This window comes from Gadus morhua, chromosome 21, assembly GCF_902167405.1.
Source record: "Gadus morhua chromosome 21, gadMor3.0, whole genome shotgun sequence".
Taxonomy (NCBI): domain Eukaryota; kingdom Metazoa; phylum Chordata; class Actinopteri; order Gadiformes; family Gadidae; genus Gadus; species Gadus morhua.
Genome location: NC_044068.1, coordinates 11,366,594 through 11,391,355, shown reverse-complemented (window position 1 = coordinate 11,391,355; position 24,762 = coordinate 11,366,594). Strand labels below are relative to the sequence as shown.

Sequence of the window (24,762 nt, the reverse complement as noted above, 5' to 3'; positions counted from 1 at the left end):
ACACACACACACACACACACACACACACACACACACACACACACACACACACACAAACATACACACGTGCTCCCACGTTATCATGGCTTCACCCGCAGCCTGGTGAGCCGTCGATAACGGGCCGAGCGTGTTCTATACATTCCTGGGAGGGAGCGCGCGAGCGCCGCGGCGCTCCATCTACAGGAAGCAGCTAGGTGGGAGGGGAGGGGGCGCGCCGGGTCTGGTGTCGGAGGGGGCATCGGGTTTGTTCGCTTTTCCTTTTTTTCCCTCGGTTCAACGGGGTGAAGGAATGAAAAAAGGAAAACACACGGAGCCTGCCGTAAAAGCCGTTTCCAGGCAGAAAAAAACCCAGGCAGACTCCTGCTGCAGCAGGGAAAAATCTGAATCAAAGTCTCTGATTCTCTCTCTCTCTCTCTCTCTCTCTCTCTCTCTCTCTCTCTCTCTCTCTCTCTCTCTCTCTCTCTCTCTCTCTCTCTCTCTCTCTCTCTCTCTCTCTCTCTCTCTCTCTCTCTCTCTCTCTCTCTCTCTCTCTCTCTCTCTCTCTATCACTCTGTATCCCCCTCTTCTCTTTCTCTCAGTGCCGCTCTCCCCTTCCCTGTATCTCTCACTCTGTCCCAGTGTCTCTCTCCCCTTCCCGGTATCTCTCACTCTGTCTCTCTCTCTCTGTCTTGCTGTCTCCCTGTGGCGCTCTCCACCCTCTCACTGCTGTCTCCCTGTTTTTCCCTCTCCCTCCCTCTTCTATTTCATCGCTCACTCTGGCTCCCTATTACTCTCTCCCTCCTCCCTTTGGCTAATCTCTTCATCTCTCTATTTTTTTGTTGTCTTGTATGCTCTACCTCTCTCCTTCTGTCTGTCTCTCTCTCCCTTTCTCTATCCCTCTAAATTCATGTCTCTCTCTACCTCTATCGTGTCAATCTCTGGCACTTTCTCTCCTTTCTTTGTCTTTTATTTTTGTTGCCTGTCTTCCTCTTCCTCTCTTATCCTCACACCACCTCCAACGCTCTCTCCCACTCTCTCTCCCTCCTCCCTTAACTCTTTGGCTCTCTCTCTCCCTGTATCTCTCTACCAGCTGTTTGTGGGATGAGGTCAGATTTGGTGGTTTTCTACCAAACTGAGTTCACCTGCGTTAATGCTCTCTATTCACACAGCAGCATACAAAATACACATTAGACTGGCGCCGACATATTTTTTTAAGGCATATTCCACTAGTAAATATGCCAAAACACAGACAGACTTATTATATAATTGTGAAAGTACTTTGTCAACAGAACATATATTCGACACATATTCGCAAACTTAAATGCTTCAGCGACCCGTGAACGCTTTTATCATGGAATTTGGAATATTGCAATTGGATTACGTTTAATATTTGAGTTTGTGTTTTGTTTATTCAAATGTATGCCATCGGGTAAAGGCAAAACTGTTGTTTAGGAGGAGTATTTTCCTTATTGTTTGTCTGTTACTACTTGATATGGGCTTGTTATTAGGCTTAGTTAACCAGAGAATGGGAATTTATCCATTGTTCCAACTCATGCTCTTATGTTTAATCAAGCAAACACTCAAGTCATGTTTATCTATGAGATTTTACAGAAAATCTCCCCAAAAGTGTTTTCAATTAACTAGTTCATTGTGTATCACTTGGTATAAAACCACATATGTAACAGCTGGTGTAAACACTGTAAAGAGGACCAAATTGCACGCCACAGAGGCAATCTCATAAAGGGTTTGGTACATGGGTAATCAGTGAAGAGATCAGGCAGAATAATCTGGCCATGAGAAGACAAAGGCGAGGTCAGGACCGAAACTAGCGGAGAGCCAAAACCAGAAACCAAAAACCATCATAAAATCAACATGACCAACATAGACATAGACCCCTGTCCAAAACATATGCCGTCACAGAATAGTGCAGCCTATTGTGAGGGCAGCCCTTGAATTCTCCTTCACATCTTTCCTTGACCTAATCACATTTTCAATTGGGGTCAAGGGAAAGTGGTTAGGAAAAGGGCCTAAGATTTGGACTATTCGAACGAGCCCTAGACTTAGTACACTAGTGGAGGATAATGAGGGACATGCGAAACTTACCAAGGCAAGGGTAGGCAATCAGAGGCAGGAACACACAAGAGCAGGAAGTGAAGTAACTAAGGAACCGGGCGAGACATCACAGCATTTCAATGACCAGCATTCATGGGCCAATTCCAGGCCTTTTAATTTTCTTCTTTGTTTGTTTCTGTTAAACACATAGGCTAAGATAAAAATGTGTCATAGTATGGCACATAGTATATATATATGTAATCTCGTGGCATCCAGCACGAGGGCTCTGCAGAAATGGAACATAGTATTTATAAGTATGAAAAATAAGAATTGCTGTATTTTCTTGACCTTGGGGCCTATTCCGCCATGTTGCACCGCAATCTACAGTAGCCCACAACGGAAATAGGCTAGGATAGTTATCGCATCTTTTACGTCCATCTTAAATGGAATCTATGACATATAGTTTTACGATTAAATGTTATTAAATATTAATTAAAAATCTATAAAGGAACCTCGTCGCTTGACACTTTGCTACTATGCTGTAGTAGAGGATGACGTAATTGTACAGAGCAGTACAGGCAATCGTAGCTTGTCGCTGGAAGGGGAGAGGGGGGAAGGAAATTCAGTGGCTTGTAATCGGCAAGTTCATCTTTACTCACAAGAAATAATAAGTTATTTTTACAACGGAACGGAACCTGTTGATAATGTGTTCCTCTTCATGTCCTCCCATCTCTACAGTGTGCTATTTTCTTTCTAACTATACAAAAACAGGCCCACACATAGGCTACAACAATAAAAAATCGATGAAATAAAATAAAAATGCAATTATAATTCACATTTAAGGAAATTCCATTTCAAAAACAGGCCGCTCTGCTGCAGTAGCCTGTTGCGAATGCCTGAACTCGAACGCCCTTGGAAGAAAGAAGAAAATGTAGGGCTGCTTCAAAGAAAACAACTAAATTACAAACACCTTTTGAGTCTAGTCTCAGTTCCTTTACGCTACTATATTTTAACGTTGCGGTGCGGTGCTATCTCACCTTGTTTGACACCTCCGAAAGCGGCTCAGACAGTCTGTCATTGAAGACAGACATCGTACGGCAGCGGGCTCTCTCTGGGCTGCAGGTGAAAATGACGCCATGTCTGAGGCGTTAATTTATCTGCTGTTGTTTCAGTTGTTTTAGTAACAGTAAGACAGTTCCCGGTGGATTTTCCGCATGCCATGATTATCATTTGATAAAATTACGCACCAACAACAACGACACCATCGTTGACTAAAAGTACCATTATTCAAATCGCAGAAAACTGAACTTTTTCTTTTCCCTTTTAAAAGCGGTGAAGATTATGAAACTTAAAAGCGACGTGTTTAAAAGAGAATTTAAAAAGCTAGGTAATTGTTTAATTGTAAGGCAATGGCTGCCGTAACATCAAAATCACAACTTGGATGAGTGAGCACATATTTAAAAAGACTACGGTCTGACATGTTGCCCCTGACGGTTGAGGTGGTTTTGCATATGAAGAGTGATGGTGAAATGTAAATACATGTCTGAAGGTTGGACGTGCAAAACTGGAAGCTCACGAGGCGTTGCCAAGGGGTTCGATACATTTGTGTGTGTGTGTGTGTGTGTGTGTGTGTGTGTGTGTGTGTGTGTGTGTGTGTGTGTGTGTGTGTGTGTGTGTGTGTGTGTGTGTGTGTGTGTGTGTGTGTGTGTGTGTGTGTGTGTGTGTGTGTGTGCTACCCATTATGCATGCGCTACCATATATTTGTGTCTGTGTGCGTCCTCTTGAATTGAGTTATCTGTGTGTTTCAAGCAAGTTGGAGTGTGTGAGTGTATAAGTGGATGGTCCCGTATAGCATAATCTTGAACCCTAATCACATTGTGCGAATGAACACATGCAAGCTTACTGATGCTTCTGTTTTTGCCTACCTGTTGTTCAGCATGTGCTAAGATTATGGCAGTGTACAACTCACCTGTTCACATCTGCACACAACTGTGCCCTATACCACGAAGCTCGCTGAACATACCCAGGCTTTCTTGGGAAAACCTGGCTCGACAGAGCCGCAACTCGCAATCAGAGTTAAATGGTACCACGAAGCTCACTTTAGATTCAATTAGTTGAACCAGGTTTTCCGCTTTAGGTTCAGTGCGCGTTCAAGTGAAAGGGGCGTTTTTTGCGTCATTTTTCTCACCTTTACGATAGATCAAGCAGTCTATATGCGTATAAGTGAAAAGATTCTGCATATTGTCTGTAAAATAACTATGCCAAATGCAGAATTGTTCGCCATTAATCCAAATAGAATGATGATGATTTAAAAATGCATAAGCAACTTCCATCCTGCCTTATTCTATCATTTAGGGAATTCACTTTAAATACACCCTATTTAAGAAATGTATAGCATGTTTTCGACTGCTGAGAGGTAGCGGCTGTAGCGTAGTGGATTAGTATAAGACCCGAACGCCAGCGACCGGGGTTCAAATTCGCCGGTCTATCATCATGCATTTTACCCCCATAGATGTGATGCCAGCCCGGCCTTGAAAATATGGGTTCAAGTTCGAAATAAGCACAAAAATATAATTCCATAAGCTTTAGTGAATAAGTATTCCATATGCATGAGAATTAGGACTTTTTTAAGCTTCACATAAATTCGCGTCACTTGGGAGTCGAACCCCCCGCGCAGAAATTCAAGACTGACGCGCTACCTCCACTCTAGCACTCTGTCACTGAGACACAATGCGCAACAGTAATCATTGTCTACATAAGGTCCAAAAGGACGATCAAATAACGAACACCCTCTGATGAGAATCTGTATCTCTCATGAAGAACCCCAATTTCGTTGTTTGCACAATGACAATAAAGTCTGAAATCTGAATATCGTCAGACAATGCCAAGGGATCGGTTCTGTCCCGTAAAACCCTTGTCTCCGGAGAGACGCCTGTACGAGAAATGCGCCGGGGTCCACGGGAACACCCACAAATGGTGACGCCATTGTCAGAGGAGGGGCTAGGAAGCTGCGCACGCCGATTTAAGTAGCCGATCTCCGGCTAGACTAAGCCGAAAAACTGCTCCCGACCAGGTTTGGTTGCGAGCATAAGTCACCATGGTGATACAACGACGCTAAAAGAGATCGACTTTCGTGGTACAACTAAGCCAGGCTTGGAGCTCAACATACCTCGCTAACCCTCTAAGCGAGCTTCGTGGTACAGGGCCCTGGGCTTCCTAACACACATCTGTGTAGTGTGTTCATAGTTGTGTACATACTAAAAGACCCCAACAATACCCTGTGATGCCCTTTTGAAGATTCACATTGAATAAATCGTTGTAAAGTAGAGGCAAACAGAATCAGCTACATCTCTCCGGCCGGAAATAAGAACTGTTCCATCACTACCAGAGTGTCATAAATAAACCATCTATTACATGTGTGCTTATCCTTTATGCCGGATGTCTATGTGTGTGTGTGTGTGTGTGTGTGTGTGTGTGTGTGTGTGTGTGTGTGTGTGTGTGTGTGTGTGTGTGTGTGTGTTGGCATGTATGCGTGTGTGTGTGTGTGTGTGTGTGTGTGTGTGTGTGTGTGTGTGTGTGTGTTGGCATGTATGCATGTGTGTGTGTGTGTGTATGCATGTACACGTGGGTGTGGGCGTGGCAGGCGCCTCAAGTCATGACCCGTTGTGCTTGTTGCAGTGCACATTACCACAGGGTCATAGGTCATCCCTCCCTTCAAGCTTTCCAAGAAAAAACCCTGCTCTCCCACAGACCCACCTACAGCCCCCCCCCCCCCCACACACACACACACACACACACTCCCCCGACAGCACCATCTTCCTCCGTTTCACCCCCCCAACCACACACACACACACACACACACACACACACACACACACACACACACACACACACACACACACACACACACACACACACAGCCCCTGGCCACCGCTCCCTCGAGGTGGACCTCCCCTCTCATTAGCACCAGAGCTTATAGCTCAGAGCAGCTTGCCCTTCAGTTCACCACTAGGAGTAGTTCAGGGGCTTTCCGTTGTTGTCGTGGCGATCTGCTGTTTACCTACTGCTGTCGGGGCAGTTGGTATTTGTTTCAATAATGGATGGAGGATGGATTTTTTTTTTCTTATGTTTAGGGTTGTTTTGGATGAGGGGAAATGGGTCCGAATCTGACAAAGCAAACCCACATACACAGTTTCCAATGTATACACAGATACACCTAGACAGCCAGACACACACACACAGAAACACATGTCACGGTTTCTTAATTCTGCTTTTTCGTCTCTTCTCTACTCTAACAGATGTTTTCTCTCTTCCAAGGATTCCATGCAACCTTTCTAGTAACCCCCCCACACATCGCCCTTTATCACTGCTCACTGGGTTTGGACGCATCTCATGACAGGCAACGTCTGTAGCTTGTTGATGCTGTGAGAGTGACCCAAATGTACACAAAACAAGCCCTCCCTTGTTATTCCCTTCGTGGTCAAGTGGATGCGTCGGCGGCAGGCGGCTGCAGCTGGGTCACATTGGGTTTGGTTTGGAGGGTTGGTGTGAGGGCAACGCACAGGGAAGGATGAAAGGGGGGCGGGGGGAAAGTCCGTTGGACTCAACAAGTTGGAACTTAACCAACACACACATGGAATACGAGCGGCCGTTTGTTTGTTTGCGTTCATGGCAGATGTGGGCGTGTCCTCGTGGAATGGGCGGGGCCTATTTTGAATGTAGGTCATCAGCTGTTAGACATTGCGCAGCTCTCAAACAGAGCGATGCGGCCAGATGTGGAACGGTCGGGATTGCATGAACCTCATGACACCAGGCGCAGTTCCAACTGAGATTTCTACAGCTTGAAAAAGCTTTCTGAACTTATGCTTGTTACTTTTACTAATGGGAGGATGGCATGAATATGCAAACAACAGTTGGTTCGAAATGCTATTAGCTGATCTCTGATCTGTTTATGGATATAAACAAATAAAGGATATTTACTTTACCTGAATAAATTCGAAGCTCCAAAGAGTTGTCTTTCTATTTTCTTTCAATCGATAAGTTCCAAGATATAGGACTGACCGCAGCTAAAGTGGGACATTTATAAAGATGACACCACATGAATAGATGACACCAGCAAAATAGGGTTTCCGCTAACGACCTGCTGACGGGGCTAATGCTCAACTAGCGCCTGACTTGAAACAACAAGTACTTCCTGTGCGTTCTGGCCTTCCCGACAGTCTGCCCTGTTCCCCAGCTCAATTCTCCTGGCTTAACTGTTCTTCTTCACCACAATTCCATCTTATTTATGAATACACACTTATATGCACATACACACACTGACACAAAAACACGCGCGCGCACGCACACACACACACACACACACACACACACACACACACACACACACACACACACACACACACACACACACACACACACACACACACACACACACACACACACACACACAGAAATGCATGAACACTTAAAGTGTTCCAGTCATTTTTTCTTTAGACTCATTTAATTCAGTATAAAATAATAAAGACACAAGGAGAATACTTTAAAGACCAAACACCACATCAGCAAAAAATACAGAAATTCTTGGAAGAAATCCAATCCAATTATTTTTTTCAGTTACAAAAATCCTTTCAAACTAAACAGAAAAATTGTTAATATTGAGATGTTAACTGTTCACAATGCCTTTTGCTAATGAACACTGAATACATGTCACACTGTGACACATTCATGCATACGGCGTGTTTGTGTGTGTGCGTGCTTGTGTGCATGGATCTGTGTGTGCGGATTGTATGTGTGTGCGTGCCTGCATACACAAGCGTGTTATTTCAAACCAGTGTGATTGACACCTGTTAAGAATAAGGCCATCACACTCAAACAGCAGATGTTGCTGCAAACACATTGTGTTGGGCAGACTTTCAGACTCTACGACTGTTGGTCCAAACCGAATGTGAAAATGTCTACACCTCTCTTCGGTCCTGGATCCAAATAACTCAGCGGTGGTTTTGTGTGGCGTTCCAAGTCCGCCTGGAAAGAACCATTCGGTGGGGAACCCCAGTGTAATACGAACGCCTACACGAGGCTCGGTTCCCCAATCCCCATTCCCTAATCATGACCGGTACCCCCTATCCCAGCACTCCTCTGGTCACAGGCTCCGAGGGTCCCAAAGGAACCGCCGGGTCGAGGGGCCGTCTTAACAAACAGGTGACAGACCCATCTGGGGGGTGGGGGCCCCCTTTAGGCCTCTAGGGGTCAACATGTGTTCCAGTTCCTGGAGGGGCCGACACACCCCACAATCCCCCCAAGGGGGACGACTAGGGATTCCTGGGAAAGTTCTGCTGGTATTCTGGTGGCCCCAAACAAACACTAGCTAGAGGGGCCCACAGGGCCATGGTTGGAATCCTTTCTTGACCCTGACCGCTTTTTAGTTTCAGAAATGTCCTATGTTGTTGTGTGTCTCGTATTTCACGCCTCCTTATGACTGTATGAATATCTGTCGGTTGAGGTCCCAGTGGTGTTAGGTGCATTGCCGTACATGTATTTACTGACTTATTTAATTACTAGCTTGTTGTTTTGTATCATGATGCATGTGCCAAATAAGCGACCCAAAATGGAGTCCCGACTCCAAGGTTGGGAACCACTACCTTGGATACAGATTATCTGGGACTGGAGAAAAACGGTAGGACCTGTGGTTAAACTGTGTGGATTCTAGGGGTCCATAGTAGAAGACTGTGGTTTTACTAGTCGCGGCTAATTGAAGACTGCAGTTATACTGGGTATATCCCAGTGTATGTTCTTCTCAGGTTTGCCATTTCTTACGCTTGAGATATCAGAGGATGAATTCCTGACTCCCTCTGAAATAGTTTCACTTTCACTTTCCATTTGTGGCTTAAGGTACAGCATTATTGATCCGGGGTGTAGATCAGAGGCCTCTTCGGCTCTGTTTTAGGGCCAGATCTCTGTTCCAGGGTCAGATCTCTCATGCCGGGTCAGATCTCGGTCAGGGTGAGGACGAACTGGCCTCCCTGCTCTTCCATGTCGATCTGGAAGGTGTCCTCATTGGAGCAGTGCTCGATGATGTTGTCGTCCACGTTGAGCAGCATCCTGGAAGGGGCGCAACACTCTGTTTAAGGCCCAATCCCATTTCTACCCCTTAACCCTTCTCCTTACCCCTCCCCCTTGTTTTGAAGGGGTAAGGGGAAGGGGTAAGGGGTAGAAATGGGATTGGGCCTAAAACTGAAGCTCAACGGGGAATGCCCTGGTTTAACTGTACAACTTTTACTGCTGTTAAGGCTATAGCACGAGAAAGGTTGTTATAATTCATAATGAGAACAGAAGTCTTACCCTTTTTTACACCTCTTGTAAACGTTCCCGAATCGGTCGAGAGGTACATTGTATTTTTCATTTACCTAGAAAGACACAGTTTGATGAGATTATGGAAATATAAGGTACGTTATCAATCAATGAAATCTGGCATTACAATGGAATGTGTATTACCAGTGGTGTTAAGGGGCTATTAAGCACCTCTGTAAATATAAACGTATCACAACAGAGCTACTGAAACTGACAAGCAGCCCCTGGAAGAAAAAGGAAAAGGAATCCCAGTGTCCTTAACACCACCTCAAACACATGTGAGAGGACTACGTGCTACGTGCTCACTGCAAGGGGGAAACTCCTTCTGAACCAGATGTGTGTTGTTGACGGTATCCCCTCTGTTAACATGAATGACCATTTCCTGCCAGATACAAACAGGAAGCGCCATTCACTTCCTGCATTCAAGCGTGGGCAGACGGTCTAAGAGATATGTCATTTGAGCTAAGTGTGTTGCTGAGACAGCGACGGAGACAATGCAAGCCAGGATGGGACACTGGACACACGTCAAACACACATAAACAAAACTTGTTAAGTCATGCTGTCTCTTCTCCTCTATTTCATGCACCATCCTTTCTAACTATTGCTAGAGCTGTCAGAACACACAAAGCCCCAGTGACATAAGGATCATTCGGGTGCGCTCAGAGTTCTCAAAGTCGGAAGTGAACCAACTGGAAGTGAAATTTCAGATGAAAAAGCCCTCTACTTTCATAAAATCTAGACACTAAGATAACACTTTAAATCCTCCCAGGAAGTCCTACCACCCGCTTGGATTGGAACCAAATATACTTTCTGTAAATGTCTATATTTCAATCTGGGAAATATAAAGTTAGTAAAATGGTTGGTTCCTTGGGCTTTGGCTCTGTGACACAGGAAGTGAACAAGCGTATTTCCTGTGAGACCTTAAAAGGGTTAGAACACTCACGGCTTGCAGCAGGCCTGAGAGGGTTGGAGTGTTCAGCATCAGAGCATCAAACACCTCCTCCTCTTCCCTACGTACGTACAGCAACACTAGAAAGAGAGAGAGAGAGAGAGCCAGAGACATTATCCATATGCAGAGAGTCAGAGACAGATACATTAACCATAAATACCATACCATACATACCATTATATATATAACCAAATCCATAATATATTCACAAATCGTGGAAAATACATCTATTAATTATACCACCAATGATATAACTTTTTAAACTTAACGGCTAGTTTTTTAAAAGACCTTTGTATAAATAATCCTTGGGCCTAGAGATAACTCCCTTGCAATCTCAAATTGAAAGGTGTTATGTTAGTTAGCATTTGGATTGTCACTGCAGTCACGAAGTCTGATACTGACGCCATGCCAGTCTCCTGATTTCTTTGTCGTGTAGATTTCCTTTGTGGTCGTGCACATTTGCAGACATCTCCACTCCGCATAGTGTATTGCAAATTAACTTGGCCGCTCCATAACTTTCTATGAAGGTCCCCCCCCCCCCCCCTCACCTTTGTGTTGCAAATATCAGGCCTAAAATCCTTTGTTGTTACTGGGTTTTTCCCGGTAAGTATCACGTACGCTCACTGTCCCCTGATCATGCTTGGTAAAGGCCTGCTGTGCGCCTTCCCATGATAATGCTCTGTTAAATCAAATACTTGCGAGTGTCCTACAAGACCTTCATATCATATATATACATATACACATATATATATGTGTATATGTATGTATATTTATATGTATATATATACATATATATATATACCTATATATATATATACATATATATATATACCTATATATATATATATATATATATATACCTATATATATATATATATATATACACCTATATATATATATATAAATAAATATATATATATACACCTATATATATATATAAATAAATATATATATATATATATATATATATATATATATTGACAAAGAAAGAACAGAAAAAAATTAAAAAAGAGGGAGGGAGAGAAAGAGAGAGCGATGGAGGAAGTGTATGAAAAGTACAGAGGGAGAGACTGAGAGACTGAGAGGGAGGGGGGGGAGGGAGGGAGAGCGACAGGAAGAGGGGGAGAGAGACAAAGAGTTGACGATAAACTAAGAAAAACAAACTATGAAAAAGATGAAGGTAGTGACCCAGGCTGAACGTGAAAAAGAGAGTGAGAGGGAGTGAGAGAGTGAGAGGGAGTGAGAGAGTGTGTGTTTGTTTAAGAGTGGCCAACCCAGGAGAACTGCACACTCACGCGCACACTGTAAAGCTATACCTGGACCCATGTGTCTGATAACACATCGTATCTTACAGGTCGTAACTGTAATCTCTAAGCCCAGGGTTGCTGGTCTAAGGTGCAGGTGAGGGTAATAACCCAACAGTCAGGTTGAAATAAACGAAACATGGAGAGACTTTCAGCACATTGATCCAGGGTAGGGATAGACGAACCGCTCACATTACATCAGCTGTGGAGCGAGAGAGAGACTGATCCACAGACAGAGAGAGGGCTCACTTTCCCCCTCCGACACGAGAACACGGAAAAAACAAAATTACCTGGGAAGTTAGAGAGAGAGAGAGTGAGAGAGGAGAGAGGGGGTGAAAGAGGGAGAGAGAAATAGCAAGACTGTGTGTGTGTGTGTGTGTGTGTGTGTGTGTGTGTGTGTGTGTGTGTGTGTGTGTGTGTGTGTGTGTGTGTGTGTGTGTGTGTGTGTGTGTGTGTGTGTGTGTGTGTCAGATCGGGGGAGGGGCAGGAAGCACATGTCCTCTTGTTTACAAGCAGAGCAGTCAGCTGAGCTGTGTGGGCGGAATCTATCTCTATCTCTCTCCCTCTCTCTCACTCGCACATACCCACCCACACACACACACACAAACCCAATGATCTCTACGTATCTCTCCCGGCTCTCTCCTTTTCCCTATTGGCAATAAAATGAATTTCCCTGTTGATGTGCGTATCAGAATAAACATTCAGGAAATGCATTTCTAGTGTCCCGGGAATTTGAAATTAAAATAAAATAGCAAGTGGAACATGTTCTTTCTATATCGTCAATATCTTGGGGAAAAAATGATGCAATGGTTTCAACCAAATGCCCAAATGTTACTCCAGTCGCAGATCGTCAGGGATGTTTGTTGCACCCTTCCTGTTCTCCTCCTTCTAGAATGGGGTTTCCAACAAGGGTACGCGTTGCCGAGAGGGGAATGTGAGCAGGTTCAGCTTTTGGTAAGTTTTCGATTTTTCTTTGGATTATATCCAGGTATTTTTTCCACCATTTTAAGACTACCTCATGGGTTGCCCCAGATTAGTAGAATAATAACCCCTGCTTTTATCATCGTGACGAGTGAATGTTTGGCCCAGAGGTGCCCACATGAAGGCTTGGTTTGAGCTTTCGGACGGATCACATGACTGAAGCCCTCCTATGAGATCGTGCGGCGGTTTCCTGCTCACCTCGGTTTGATTCGTCGTGTCGCGGGCGTTTGGCCGGCGCGGGGTCGCCTTGGAAAGGCGGTCTCCTCTGGCCGGAGCTGAAAACAAAACCATCAGAGCTGTTAGCTGCTAGCTGTCAGGGCAGCTCGACCTAGCGCTGTCTTCAACAGCGTTCTCTTACACACACTCTGTGGGAGCTACTGACTTTATATTTTGTCCCTATTTTTACCCACAGGTTTCTAAGCAGCTGAAAATCTACAGAAAAATATGTCATAAATCATTGATATTTCTATTATAAGTCTTAAGTTTACTTCTAGGTCATTTAAAAGGCATTTGTGCTAAGTGTCCTTGTACCTAGAGAAACCTTACTCCCTTGTCCTCTTCAATTGAGAGGTGATTTGTCAGTTAGCATTTGGATTGCCCCTGTAGCCACCAAGACCGATACTGAGGCCATGCCAGTCCACTGACTTCTTTGTTGTGTAGATTCCTTGAGATGTCTTGTATTCCTGTAGACATCTCAGCTACCCCCATAGTGTATTGGAAATTAACATGGCCAATCCATAACTCTCCATGATGGTCACTCCCCTCTCACCTTTGCTTTGTCAATTTCAGACCTAAAATCTTTTGTTGCTTAATGGCCCACGATGTGAAAGTTCCCTCGAGAATCACGGACCCATTGCCCCCTGAAGGTGCTTGGTAAAGTTCTTTTCTACTTTGAATCAAAAGCTTTGCTGTCAATGAGTGTCCTAAAAGAAATATCTTTTCACAAGCCTTCTTGTATGATGTATGATGTCCTTGGCACCAAAAACTGAAATAATTCACAAATAAATAAAAAAAAGTAGACCATTGAAATGGCTGCTAGCGTGTTTGTGTGTGTGTGTGTGTGTGTGTGTGTGTGTGTGTGTGTGTGTGTGTGTGTGTGTGTGTGTGTGTGTGTGTGTGTGTGTGTGTGTGTGTGTGTGTGTGTGTGTGTGTGTGTGTGTGTGTGTGTGTTTTGTTGTTGTTCCAACAGAAAAGGTTATAAACATTCAATATTGTGAGTCTGAAGTGTGACGCCTACCTTTCGACGCCCTCGCTGGTCAGGCAGCCCTACGAAAAAAACAACAACAATAAATTAACAAAACAGTTCAAATATGTATATTATAAAGACAGTCTGCATTGACCCTCTCAAGTCGTTTTTTTGGCGACGCCTCCCTCTGGGCTATTGGGGGAGGGCTACGTGATAGTCACAACAACAACAACAACATCAGCAGTTGCAGGATGATGTCATCGCAGTACTGGAATGTTTCATGCTGCTTCCTCATGTAGGCTGAATTTCATTGAGAGTTGAAATTCCAGCTCAAAGTCATTCCCTATTGGACTACTTAATAATTTCTGTACGAGCAGAGTAGAGTGCCCAATTTAAACAAACACAGTGCCCTTGAAAAAACCCTGCATTCTACGCTTCCTGAGAATATAATAGGCTTTAAGACCCAGTGAACCTAAAACGTTTTTCTTAACTTGAAACGTGGTCATCGTCTTAAATGATCGTGAACATAGTAATCTATGCCATTTTGTCACTATTACTAAAATAAGAATTATTTTAGAGAAAGTCTCCCCCAAAAACGGGTTGAACGTTCCACCCTGAATCTAAACCAGGTAACCGGTCCTTGTGACGCAGAGATGCCTGGAAGTATACAAATCGATGTCACGACACATAAACAATGGTGGCCAGGTGTTTGTTTGGAGCTCTGGCTGGGCAGTGGTTGACCGAGAGAAGGTCAGGCTTCCCGGACACCAACAGTATAACGCCACGGTGTGTGTTGATGTGGTGAGCTCCGTCTGAGCGGCAGTTTATTTTGTTGTCAGCATCAGAGTGAGAGTTATGCCTCTCAGCACAACGACCACGGTGGCTGGCGCATTTCATATACAACGTCGGGTACGACTGTACAAAAGAAACCATCACAAAGATGCCATGGGTCATAGCACGCCCCTCTGCTTCCGAGAACTCTCAGCCCAAACGCATGTTTTAAATCACAGTGTTTGAATTCCAATTGAGACAGTGGGTTCACCGGCTCTCTTAAGGTCTGATTATGGTCCCACATTCTCGCAACGCAAGGGGGTTACGGACCCCGGCCCTTACGTCCTTGCGGAACCTGCTTGCGTCCATCGCATGGGCCTCACGTGCGCTTCCCAAAAATTGCAACCCTCTGTCGAGGCGGAAGGTTACAAGCAAGGGCTGTGGTTGGTCCGCTTACTAATACCTTACGCAGAGCCATAACGGTTCACGACCGCTTCAAAGCGTCTGCGTGGTCTTTGCGTTGCGTGAACGCCTGGAACCATAATCAGCCCTTAAGGCTTTCAGTAGAATTGCTCTCATTCTATTTCACCTGAAGAGTTTAGGTCTCCATTTCACATGTGTAGTAATTATTTTCAATATATCTAAGATACAGTTACAGTACAGTACAGTTATGGGTAAAGTTTAGAGTGACAAGAGAGAGAGAGTGTGACAAACAAAGGGAGAGAGACAGACAGACAGAGACAGAGAGAAAGAGAGGGAGAGAGAAAGAGAGGGAGAGAGAGAGAGAGAGAGAGAGAGAGAGAGAGAGAGAGAGAGAGAGAGAGAGAGAGAGAGAGAGAGAGAGAGAGAGAGAGAGAGAGAGAGAGAGAGAGAGAGAGAGAGAGAGAGAGAGAGAGAGAGAGAGAGAGAGAGAGAGAGAGAGAGAGAGAGAGAGAGAGGTGTTTCTTACGTGTCTCTGGGAGAAGGAGGATTCTGGTATGAACAGAACCGGAACAGAGTCCAGGTCGTCGAGACTGGTGAACACAGTGAGATCATAGTACTTCACCGAGTTCTTGTCAACTGCAGGAAGACACAACAAAACACACTTTTTTATTGACAGTAGAACATGTTTTTAAAGATGATAGGATTGTCTGCCTGTCTATGTGTCTCTCTGTGTGGTTTTGACATCTGTCAGCGAGCCATTAAGTCCATAAGATGTAGGAGTATCTTTGTGTAACTGTAAATATTCCATTTACCATCTATCCCCCTTAAATCGTCAAATTTTGTGTGTCGGCCTTTCCTCAGTAAGTAATAGTTTGCGGTCGATCTCTCTGTCTATTCCATCCATTAGCCAGTCTTTCAGTGCCTCTATGTCGTCTATCTGTCAGTCTATCCATCAATCTATTTCCAAGTCTATCTTTGTCCGTCCATCTGTCAGTCCATCCACCTGTGTCCCCCTGTGTCAGTATGCCTCTCTATCTATCTGTCAGTCTGTCTGTGCTCCGTCTATAATCAGCCTGTGGTTACGTCTCTCTGTCAGTGTATCTTTCAGTCAGGATGTCTCTCTGTCCGTGTATCTTTCAGTCAGGATGTCTCTCTGTCCGTGCGTCTGTCTGCACAGTGTCTGTGTGTCCGTCCGGGGCCCCGGTCCCTTACGCGTGCCGGAGGTGTCCAACGCCAGCCCCTTCATCCGCCTGCGGCTCTGCTTGCGCTCCTCGTCACGGATCTTCCGCTCCGCCCCCTTGTCGCAGAACACCTTCACCTGGCTGACCGCGCGGTGCACCAGCCGGTCGCCATGACGACCCACGGCATAGGTGTCCACTTGCAGGTTGAGGGGGAGGCCCCGCACGCCCTTCTGGGGGGAGAAGTCTGTACTCAGACAGTTGACCGAGATGAAGATCTGGAGGAGGAGGAGGAGGAGAGGGAGGAGGAGGAGGGGGAGGAGGAGAAGGGTGGGAATGGGAGAGAGAGAGGTGGAGGAGGGGTGGGGATTAGGAGAAGGAGGGGGAGGAGAATGGAAGAGGGTGAGGTGTAGAGGACCTGGTGTTAATGGTCGATACTGAATACTCAAAAATGATCCATGTACACTTATATTTACCAAATACATGCTCCTCAAATAGATCTAGAATATGTAGCAACACAGGATTTACTTTGAGCTTGCATTTTAAGAATGATCGCAAGTCAAGAAATAGGCCTCAAAGCGACCAGAATTGAAGACTCCTTCTCTGTACAATGAATAGCTGTTTTCACAGGTTTAGCCAGTAAACCTGTTTGTTGAATGACTCCAATCAACTGATCACCACATCAAAAGACTGTTTGTCTGATCAAACTTCAGTATATCAGCGCACAGGATACACTCAAGTACGCTGTGTTCAACATCCATACAATTTACACAATTAACCTCCCTGATCCGCAACCGTTTTCTTGTAAAACTAGACGTTTCTCTCAAAGAAAAGTAGAATTTACTTTCCCATTAATGTCTTAATCTAATAAAACATCGACATCAATCACTTGCTGTGTCTTTTTTCTTAGAAACATTCAGGCAATAAAGTAAACTCTTAAAGTTAGCTCCATTGCGACAGCCATATTGGCACCGCCACAATGCGTCGCAGCTGTTGCTAGGTAACTTCGTGAGCTGGGCATGTTGCCATGGAGAGAGACCGAAGCGTTTCATCTCGTTAGCAACTAAATCCCAAACAAACATATAAGGCTTCACTCACATCACGGCTTGGTCAAAACCTCCCCTACTACTGGAGGGAGAGGGTGGAAGGAAATCAATAAGGGTTTATTATCAAGCCTTATTGACATTGTCAAGTTTTTAATTGCACATTGATAATGTTATATTTCTTGATATCATATGATATGAATATATTGTGATTCATTTGGATATTTGTTCATGGATCTGTTCGCATTAGCTCATAGTTTTATTGTTTAATTGTTGACAATTCATACGTTGATATTAAAACCGGCGCGCCCAAACAAATAAGAAGGCTCTCACACTGTGTCATTTTTTCTCATTGCAAATGTCTCCCCCTGCTGGCGGGTCTTCGTCCCCATACCGTTTCATAACTCATCTATTGGCTTTTGTCTGGTTCTTTGTTTTCCACAGTAGTGCAGTGCCGCAGAACAAAGAGACACGCCGGGCCACTCACCCTCGCTTCGTTCTTGACGTCCCAGGTGAAGGAGACGGCGTTGTACGCTATCTCTTCCATTTTGGAGATTGTGTTGAAGCTTTCTTTGTAATCAGCTGCAGAAACATGAAACAAGTGAGATTACAGACAGACAAACAGACAGACAGACAGCGACACACACAAACACAGGCACACACACTCACATACAAGCAATTCTTTGAATTTACCAATATATTACTTGATGGATTAAGGACCCTTAATCCAGTATAGTATTGATAGGTTTTCTAAGCTCACTGCTGACTGTCTATAAGTGTGTGTGTAAGTGTGGGTGTGGGAGAGACTGTGTAACTGAGTAAGTAACTGAGTGAGTAACTGAGCGAGTGAGTGAGTGATTGAGTAAGTGAGTCAGTGCGTGAGTGAGTGAGTGATTGTGTGTGTGTGTGTGTGTGGCTGAGTTAGTGAGTGGGTGATTGAGTTGTGCCTGTGTGTGTGTGTGTGTGTGTGTGTGTGTGTGTGTGTGTGTGTGTGTGTGTGTGTGTGTGTGTGTGTGTGTGCTCACCAATGTCCAGACAGTGCTGCTTGACAGTGTGTTGTCTGCTCTGCCAGAACCTCCAATGTTTCAGCTGATCTTCATAAGCCTTCTCCTCCCCAAACACCAGCATCACCACACTCTGGAGGTCAAACACACACACACACACACACACACACGCACGCACACGCACACACACACACACACACACACACACACACAAACACCTTTATAACGCCACACTTTAACAGCTCTCTCAATGTGGACGGTTGAGGACAGCCTAGAGACAGCAGATGTATCCCCAGGTACAGCTCTAGTACTTGTACAGGCTTTAAACCTTCAGGCCCCTTACTTTACCAGCAGGCTTGATGTTGTTGATCAGCCATTACAAGCCACTTCTGAATCCAGCGTATGTGACATGAGCAGTAGGAGTGGCAGCATAGCACGATTTTGCATCGATTTAGAAATGTCCCTGGAATGGCTGATCAACAACGTCACACCTAGTGGTAAAATGGGGGACTGGTAACGTTCATAATCATGGGATTTTTTTTTTTTTACATAAACCTGCACAATGTTAGTGTTCCCATTAGCGGCCTCTAGTGGATTGAGTTGTAGCTACAGTTGTAGGGGTTCATCATTTTCAGAGGAGAGTTGACAGAAACGTGAACCAGTATATTACACATTCCCATTGACTTCTGAATGGGTCCATCTGTCTTTACAATATAAGTAGTAAAGAGCTGCAATAGCAAAGCATTGTACTGCATATTTAACGTGTGGTATAAACTACGGTAGGGTTGCAGTGTGCGCAACCCTACCGTAGTTAGGGTTGCCCCCCCCTTACCCTGACGCTGTGATAGTTCTTTGGGGGCCCGGATCCATCGTCACGGTAACACAAGGTGATGGGGTAGAACTGGCCCTTGTTCAGGTAGCTGGTGGGGCCGCCGCAGCTCTTGGGCCTCAGGGACTGGGGGGCCTCCAGAATGTACTCAAAACTGAGACTGGGAGGGGGGGAGATTGAGGGAGAGAGGGGTGGGAGAGTGAGGCAGAGAAGATATAGATAGAGAAAGAGAGGGAGAGAGAGAGAGAGAGAGAGAGAGAGAGAGAGAGAGAGAGAGAGAGAGAGAGAGAGAGAGAGAGAGAGAGAGAGAGAGAGAGAGAGAGAGAGAGAGAGAGAGAGAGAATGAGAATGAGAGAGAGAATGCAAGAGAGTAGAGAGAAGGGGGAGAGAGAGGCAGTGAGGGGTGAGAGAGAGAAAGGTATGAAGAAAGAGGGAGAGAGATAGGGAGAGAGAGGGAGGTAAAGAGGTGAGGAAAAGGGAGAGAGAGAAAGAGGGGGGAGAGGAAAGGGAGGAGGGGTATTAAGAGACAGAGGAAAAGAGAAGGGGAGATAAATAGACAGGAAGAAGAATAAAGAGAGAGGGATGGAAAGACAGAATGAGATGTCATAACATTAAACCCAGTTCATCATTATATCAACGCTAAAACTAATATGTAATAACTGCATGGTAATGTGATGTTATGATGAGTATTATTAGTAGGATTATTGTTATTTTTCTTTATTGTTTCATAATATAGCACTTTTACAAGTGTCTCCACATAGCTTTCAGATAATGGTATGATGGGACATAACAAAACAGAATAAGACTATATGAATATTCAAGAAGATGATTAAAATGGCCGGGTGCTCACCATGTTGAGCTGTCGAGGGGAAGGTCATCTGAGCTGACCGACCCCAGACGCATCTGGAGGTTCTCTGCTAGAGCAAAACCCTAGAACACACACACACACACACACACACACACACACACACACACACACACACACACACACACACACACACACACACACACACACACACACACACACACACACGCATACACACACACAATAAATGACACGCACGCAACAGTTTGGATATCCTTGACTGCATTAGGTGTAATGAATAGTTTTTTGAACTTGTTCATTGATTTTTATCCTGAAACCAGATTTGTAATCTGAAATTGATGATTGACGTAAAAAAACAAAACAAAATGTTTTCCAATTGTTGTTTCATGCCAGGAATATGAAAACTGCAGTTACTCTCTCTCTCTCTCTTTGTGTCTTTGTGTGTCTTTCCCTCACTCTCTCTCCCCCTCTCTCTCTCTATGCCCAACTGTCACCCAGAGACCACTCATGGCTCATTGAGTCGCTGGTCATTTTCCACCACCAGCCAATCCACGCCCGGCCCGAGCTTTTAAACCAATTAAATTGACCCGGTGGCGCCAGCAGCGCACCAGCGGTATAACCTCCAAGCGTTTCCCTGATGGGGAACTCAATACAAACCCGGTAGAGCTGCCTTAGATGGGGATCAATTGAATCAGGGCAGCATTTGATCAGAGCCGTATTGTAGCAGCAGGACGACAGCAGCCTTGAACGGTCAAGATGAAGAAGGAGAACAGGGAACTAACATGGACAGTGTCGCACCTGGTTCCGTCCACTAGTTAAAACAGTTGGTTGGTTATTATTCGGAGTTGGAATATTAGTGGTATCCGGGTTCTTAGAGCTGCTGATGCTAGGCTACTGAGGATGAGCATTTGGGGAATTTTAATATAAATTGATTCCAGTTTGTTATTTATATCTCAACTTCCTCTCTGTGTTTTTCTCTTGCTGGGGGGGTTCCTCCTGCCTCTTGTGCATGTGTGTGTGTCTGCGTCTGCCTGCCCATACGTCTCCCCATACCTGGCAGGTGGAGTCCGGGGTGAGAGACCCGGGGCTGCTGCCCCTGTGCCCCAGGCTCCCGGGGCCCCCCAGGGCGGCTCTGAACCCCTGGGGGGCGGTCTGGGGGCGGCGGGGCGGCGGGGCCACCCCCTCCGGGAGGGCGTGCCGGGCGTCGGAGTAGGGGGGCGGCGGTACGATGGGCTCCGGGTACGGGTGGCTGTAGGAGCCCACCCTCTTGGCGGGCTCTGGGGGGCTTGCCCGGACCACGTTGTGCAGGGACACGTTGGTCAGCGGGGTCATCGTCAGCAGGGAGTCCTGGTAGGCCCCCGGGAAGCTGCTGCTGTTGCTACGGGAGACGGGAGACGGGGGCACGCAAACAGGGTTTACCGGACAGAACTACACACGCGGGAGACCGACGCCGGGTAGTAAACGATGAAATCAACGGTAACAACCACGTCCTCGTTAAGGACCAAATCATCATCAGCATAGACTCTTCATCAACAACGTTATCGTCAACACGGAAGATGTCGTCAAAATCAAATTCTTCCTCTTTAATGACGTCGTCGTCAACAAAGATGACATCATCGACAACGTCATGATCGACAAAGTTATCGTCAACAACGACATCTTCTTTAATAATATCATCAACAACTTCATCAAGAATAACAACATAAACGGCATCAACGACTTAAGTGTTAAACTTTAAATTTATATCATGTCGGCCAGGCAATACTTTTAAGAATAAATAATATAGCGGTCTATGAAGTACATGTATTACACAGCTTGGGAATTATAATTATTACGTATCCAGCTGTTTCTCACTTACCTGGGATTTGTTGGTTGAATTCAGTCAAAACCATTGAATTGCACAGTGTGTGTGTGTGTGTGTGTCAGTGTGTGTGTGTGTGTGTGTGTGTGTGTGTGTGTGTGTGTGTTTGTGGTCTGAGTTCTATAACCAAATGTACCATAACAACGACAGTTAGAAGAATGATGAAATAAAGAGCTGTACGTTTTGCTTGTTTCCGGGTCTTCTGAAGAAGGGCTCTCTGTTTTAAATTGGAATCCAGGCTTCCTGTCCCGAGGAATCTGATCAGAAAACAAACAAGACCAGAGAGAATCGTTTTTTTGATGGTGTAGACCTGCTGTAAAGATGATAGATTGATAGAATATGAGTATACTATAATATGTATATAAAATGAGTTCATAGTTTCAACTCTCTCTCATCAAGCACAAGGCATATCAACATAGGATCATCCATAAGATATTTCTCCAAAAAATGTACGAATATAAGGTACAAACAATTAAACATTAAATATATAAAGTGATTTATTAAAACATTTAAAAAGTAATAAATGACACACCAATTAAATCACCCACTGCACATCTTCATATGAATTTAATCCACATTGCTTTTGGACCACAGGAGACTTAGAGTCTTACTTTTAGTCAGATGTCTGGAGTGTAAATTCTCAAACTCAACAACGCAAAGAGAAGAAAGGCTTTTACTTTGTAGCATTCGTAGAGCATGCCCAGGGCTCCGGTAGCTTCCTCATCTCCGTTCACGCTCATCATGGCCTTGGAGGCGGCCGTCAGCGGGCTCTCTAGGAAGGCCCTCCACACGTCGTCGTCGTCCTGGTAACCGCACGAAACGCCCTCATACGATTGGTTGGCGGTGAGCGTGACCACGCCCCTCTTCCTGTTTAATATAACCAATTGGATACATAAAGATAACGATTGACGACATAATATTATGAATACGTAAACACTCCCACACTGCTAGAATTATATAAATATTGTATTCCTGAAGGCCTACTATGTTCTGAGGAGGAAAAATGCCTTAAGGCCCCCTTGACTTCGGGTTTAGTCAATCTGACAAACATATTATTTATAGTGCTCATTTGAAATCAAAAATAAACCTAGCTCCATTTAACTAACCTCTGTCAACAGACCAATAACACAATTGCACCCAACAATAATGGGGAGGTATGTGTGTTTGCGTGTGTGTGATGGGTGAGAGTGATACTATCAGGCAGAAACCAACAGTTACTTCTCTGAGGAAAATCTGAAAATGCCATTAAACGTTTTTTTAAATGGGTTTGTTTTAACCTCATATAATCGGAAAAACATTGATACCAGACTAAAATTGATTTGTATCAACGTTTTCTCACAAAGGTCATCATCACTAATAGGCCTACATTTTAAAGTGTAGGCCTATCTGTGAATTCTATGTTAATTTTACGAAATAGTGCATAATCTCCTCTTTATTCAATAGTTAAGGAAACTGACATTTTCTTTTTCGAAAATGACAAATAATATGTTAGAATAATATATGATATGGTTGGCAATTATTATCAGAGAACTAAACAACGAATCATAACAGTTAGAGCGGGAGGCGTCAGGGGACGTAGCGTCAAACCAACACCAGAGGGCGTAGTTTCACTGAAATGATTTTGTAGACCAACAGGCCATTAATGTGACATTACGTGACATCACATGTCATTATTGATTTTAGTGCTGAGACATATTATTTTGCATTAATATTCCTGTTTTCAATTATTTAAAGAGTGTACGAAAGTAGTAGACATATAAAGTCTACACATACGAGAGAGGCAACTCCTTGGACCGTGACTCTCTGAAAGAATGAAAATGTGATTTATTCGCCCTTAAACCAACTGGTAGCATGTCGAGGCCTACTACTTCAGCTTAGTTTCTGTTTAACTCATTGGAACGTAGAACTTTTACATGAGGAGGAAATGATCCACAGCATGCAATGAAAAAAGAAATATCTCTAACGTTACACATACACAGAATCAAAGGAGAAAGGTTAACGTGTCCTAAAGTAGTCATGGACATTTAACCTATTTTAATTTACGTAACATAAGTTGCAAAATATGTGTTAAGACAGGTGTGGAAAACGTTTCTTACTGCAAAACCAAAGAACACTTCCACCCTTGTTGCATATGCCATCAATAACTGTTGGGACTCATTTGACTATAACGATGCAGCACATACTGTCTATTATCACATATAGCGAACACAATATCAGTGTCGACGTTCAGCATTAAAAACCCAAACACCGACACTTGAGCAGATTTGGCGAGCTGCGGGCCCCGTCGATGCCTCCACGCACAGACTAGGTGCTCCGGTACATCTCCAAGCAGACATAACTGGACGGTTTGGGTCTGTGAGGTATCTTACCTGGCAGATTCCTCTGTCATCGCGTCGGACTGGACTTTCTCGTCGCTGAATCTGATATTTTGACTACTGTGAAATGCAGTCGAGCCGCGGAGACCAAACAGCCGTCCGCTTCGTATGACTGAGAACGAGTTTTGTCAGCTTTTCTCGCTCCCGAGAGAATTTTGAAATAGGCAGGTGTCCAACCGGTTTGTTTTGAGGGGAAAACCATGCGTCTGACGATTGAGTGAAGTCAGGGGGCAGGCTTTAAATCACTGTTTGGACATGACATGAATAACATGAATTAGAAAATGGTCAGGTATCCGTATTGGGGAAACTGAATTAGTATGTATAGCCCCCCTCGCTACTTGGCCTTAATGCTTTGTTTCAGTCTTTTTGAAGTCAGTCTTACTTAATTAGTATGCAAGCCATCATAATTATCTTTACTACTCGTTTGTCTTTTAAACCATTCTAACTTGTTTCGGTTTCTGCATCCCAGAAACTTTGTGCAGCACTTATTGTAGTTGCGCCTATTATTTAATTTTATGCTTGGATTGTTTCAAACCTCACATGTTAAGTAGCAAAAAGCCTACTGAAATGATTTCTGTAAATTGCAATGTAAATGACATGTAATATGTATAAGCTTATATTAACATGTATAAAACGAATTCTATAAAACGA

General features: G+C 44.4%; 1 protein-coding gene and 1 long non-coding RNA gene across 2 annotated transcripts; one reads left to right on the top strand and one right to left on the bottom strand.

Annotated features, from left to right (window-relative positions):
- Window positions 1–7,858: 7,858 nt before the first annotated feature.
- On the bottom strand, window positions 7,859–24,725 carry LOC115534524 (grainyhead-like protein 1 homolog). The gene is made up of 15 exons (XM_030345568.1): window positions 24,106–24,725; window positions 22,414–22,603; window positions 21,917–21,993; window positions 20,929–21,253; window positions 19,900–19,979; window positions 19,053–19,209; window positions 18,242–18,353; window positions 17,704–17,798; window positions 16,208–16,451; window positions 15,522–15,631; window positions 13,853–13,881; window positions 12,814–12,890; window positions 10,325–10,410; window positions 9,373–9,437; window positions 7,859–9,132 (listed from the first exon to the last, which is right to left on the bottom strand). Exons 1-15 carry the CDS (start codon window positions 24,123–24,125, stop codon window positions 9,018–9,020), a joined length of 1,782 nt encoding a protein of 593 aa, XP_030201428.1. The 5' UTR covers window positions 24,126–24,725; the 3' UTR covers window positions 7,859–9,017.
- On the top strand, window positions 12,238–16,437 carry LOC115534525 (uncharacterized). The gene is made up of 3 exons (XR_003974332.1): window positions 12,238–12,588; window positions 12,724–13,488; window positions 16,173–16,437. It is a non-coding gene; the product is annotated as an uncharacterized LOC115534525 (long non-coding RNA).
- Window positions 24,726–24,762: the final 37 nt, after the last annotated feature.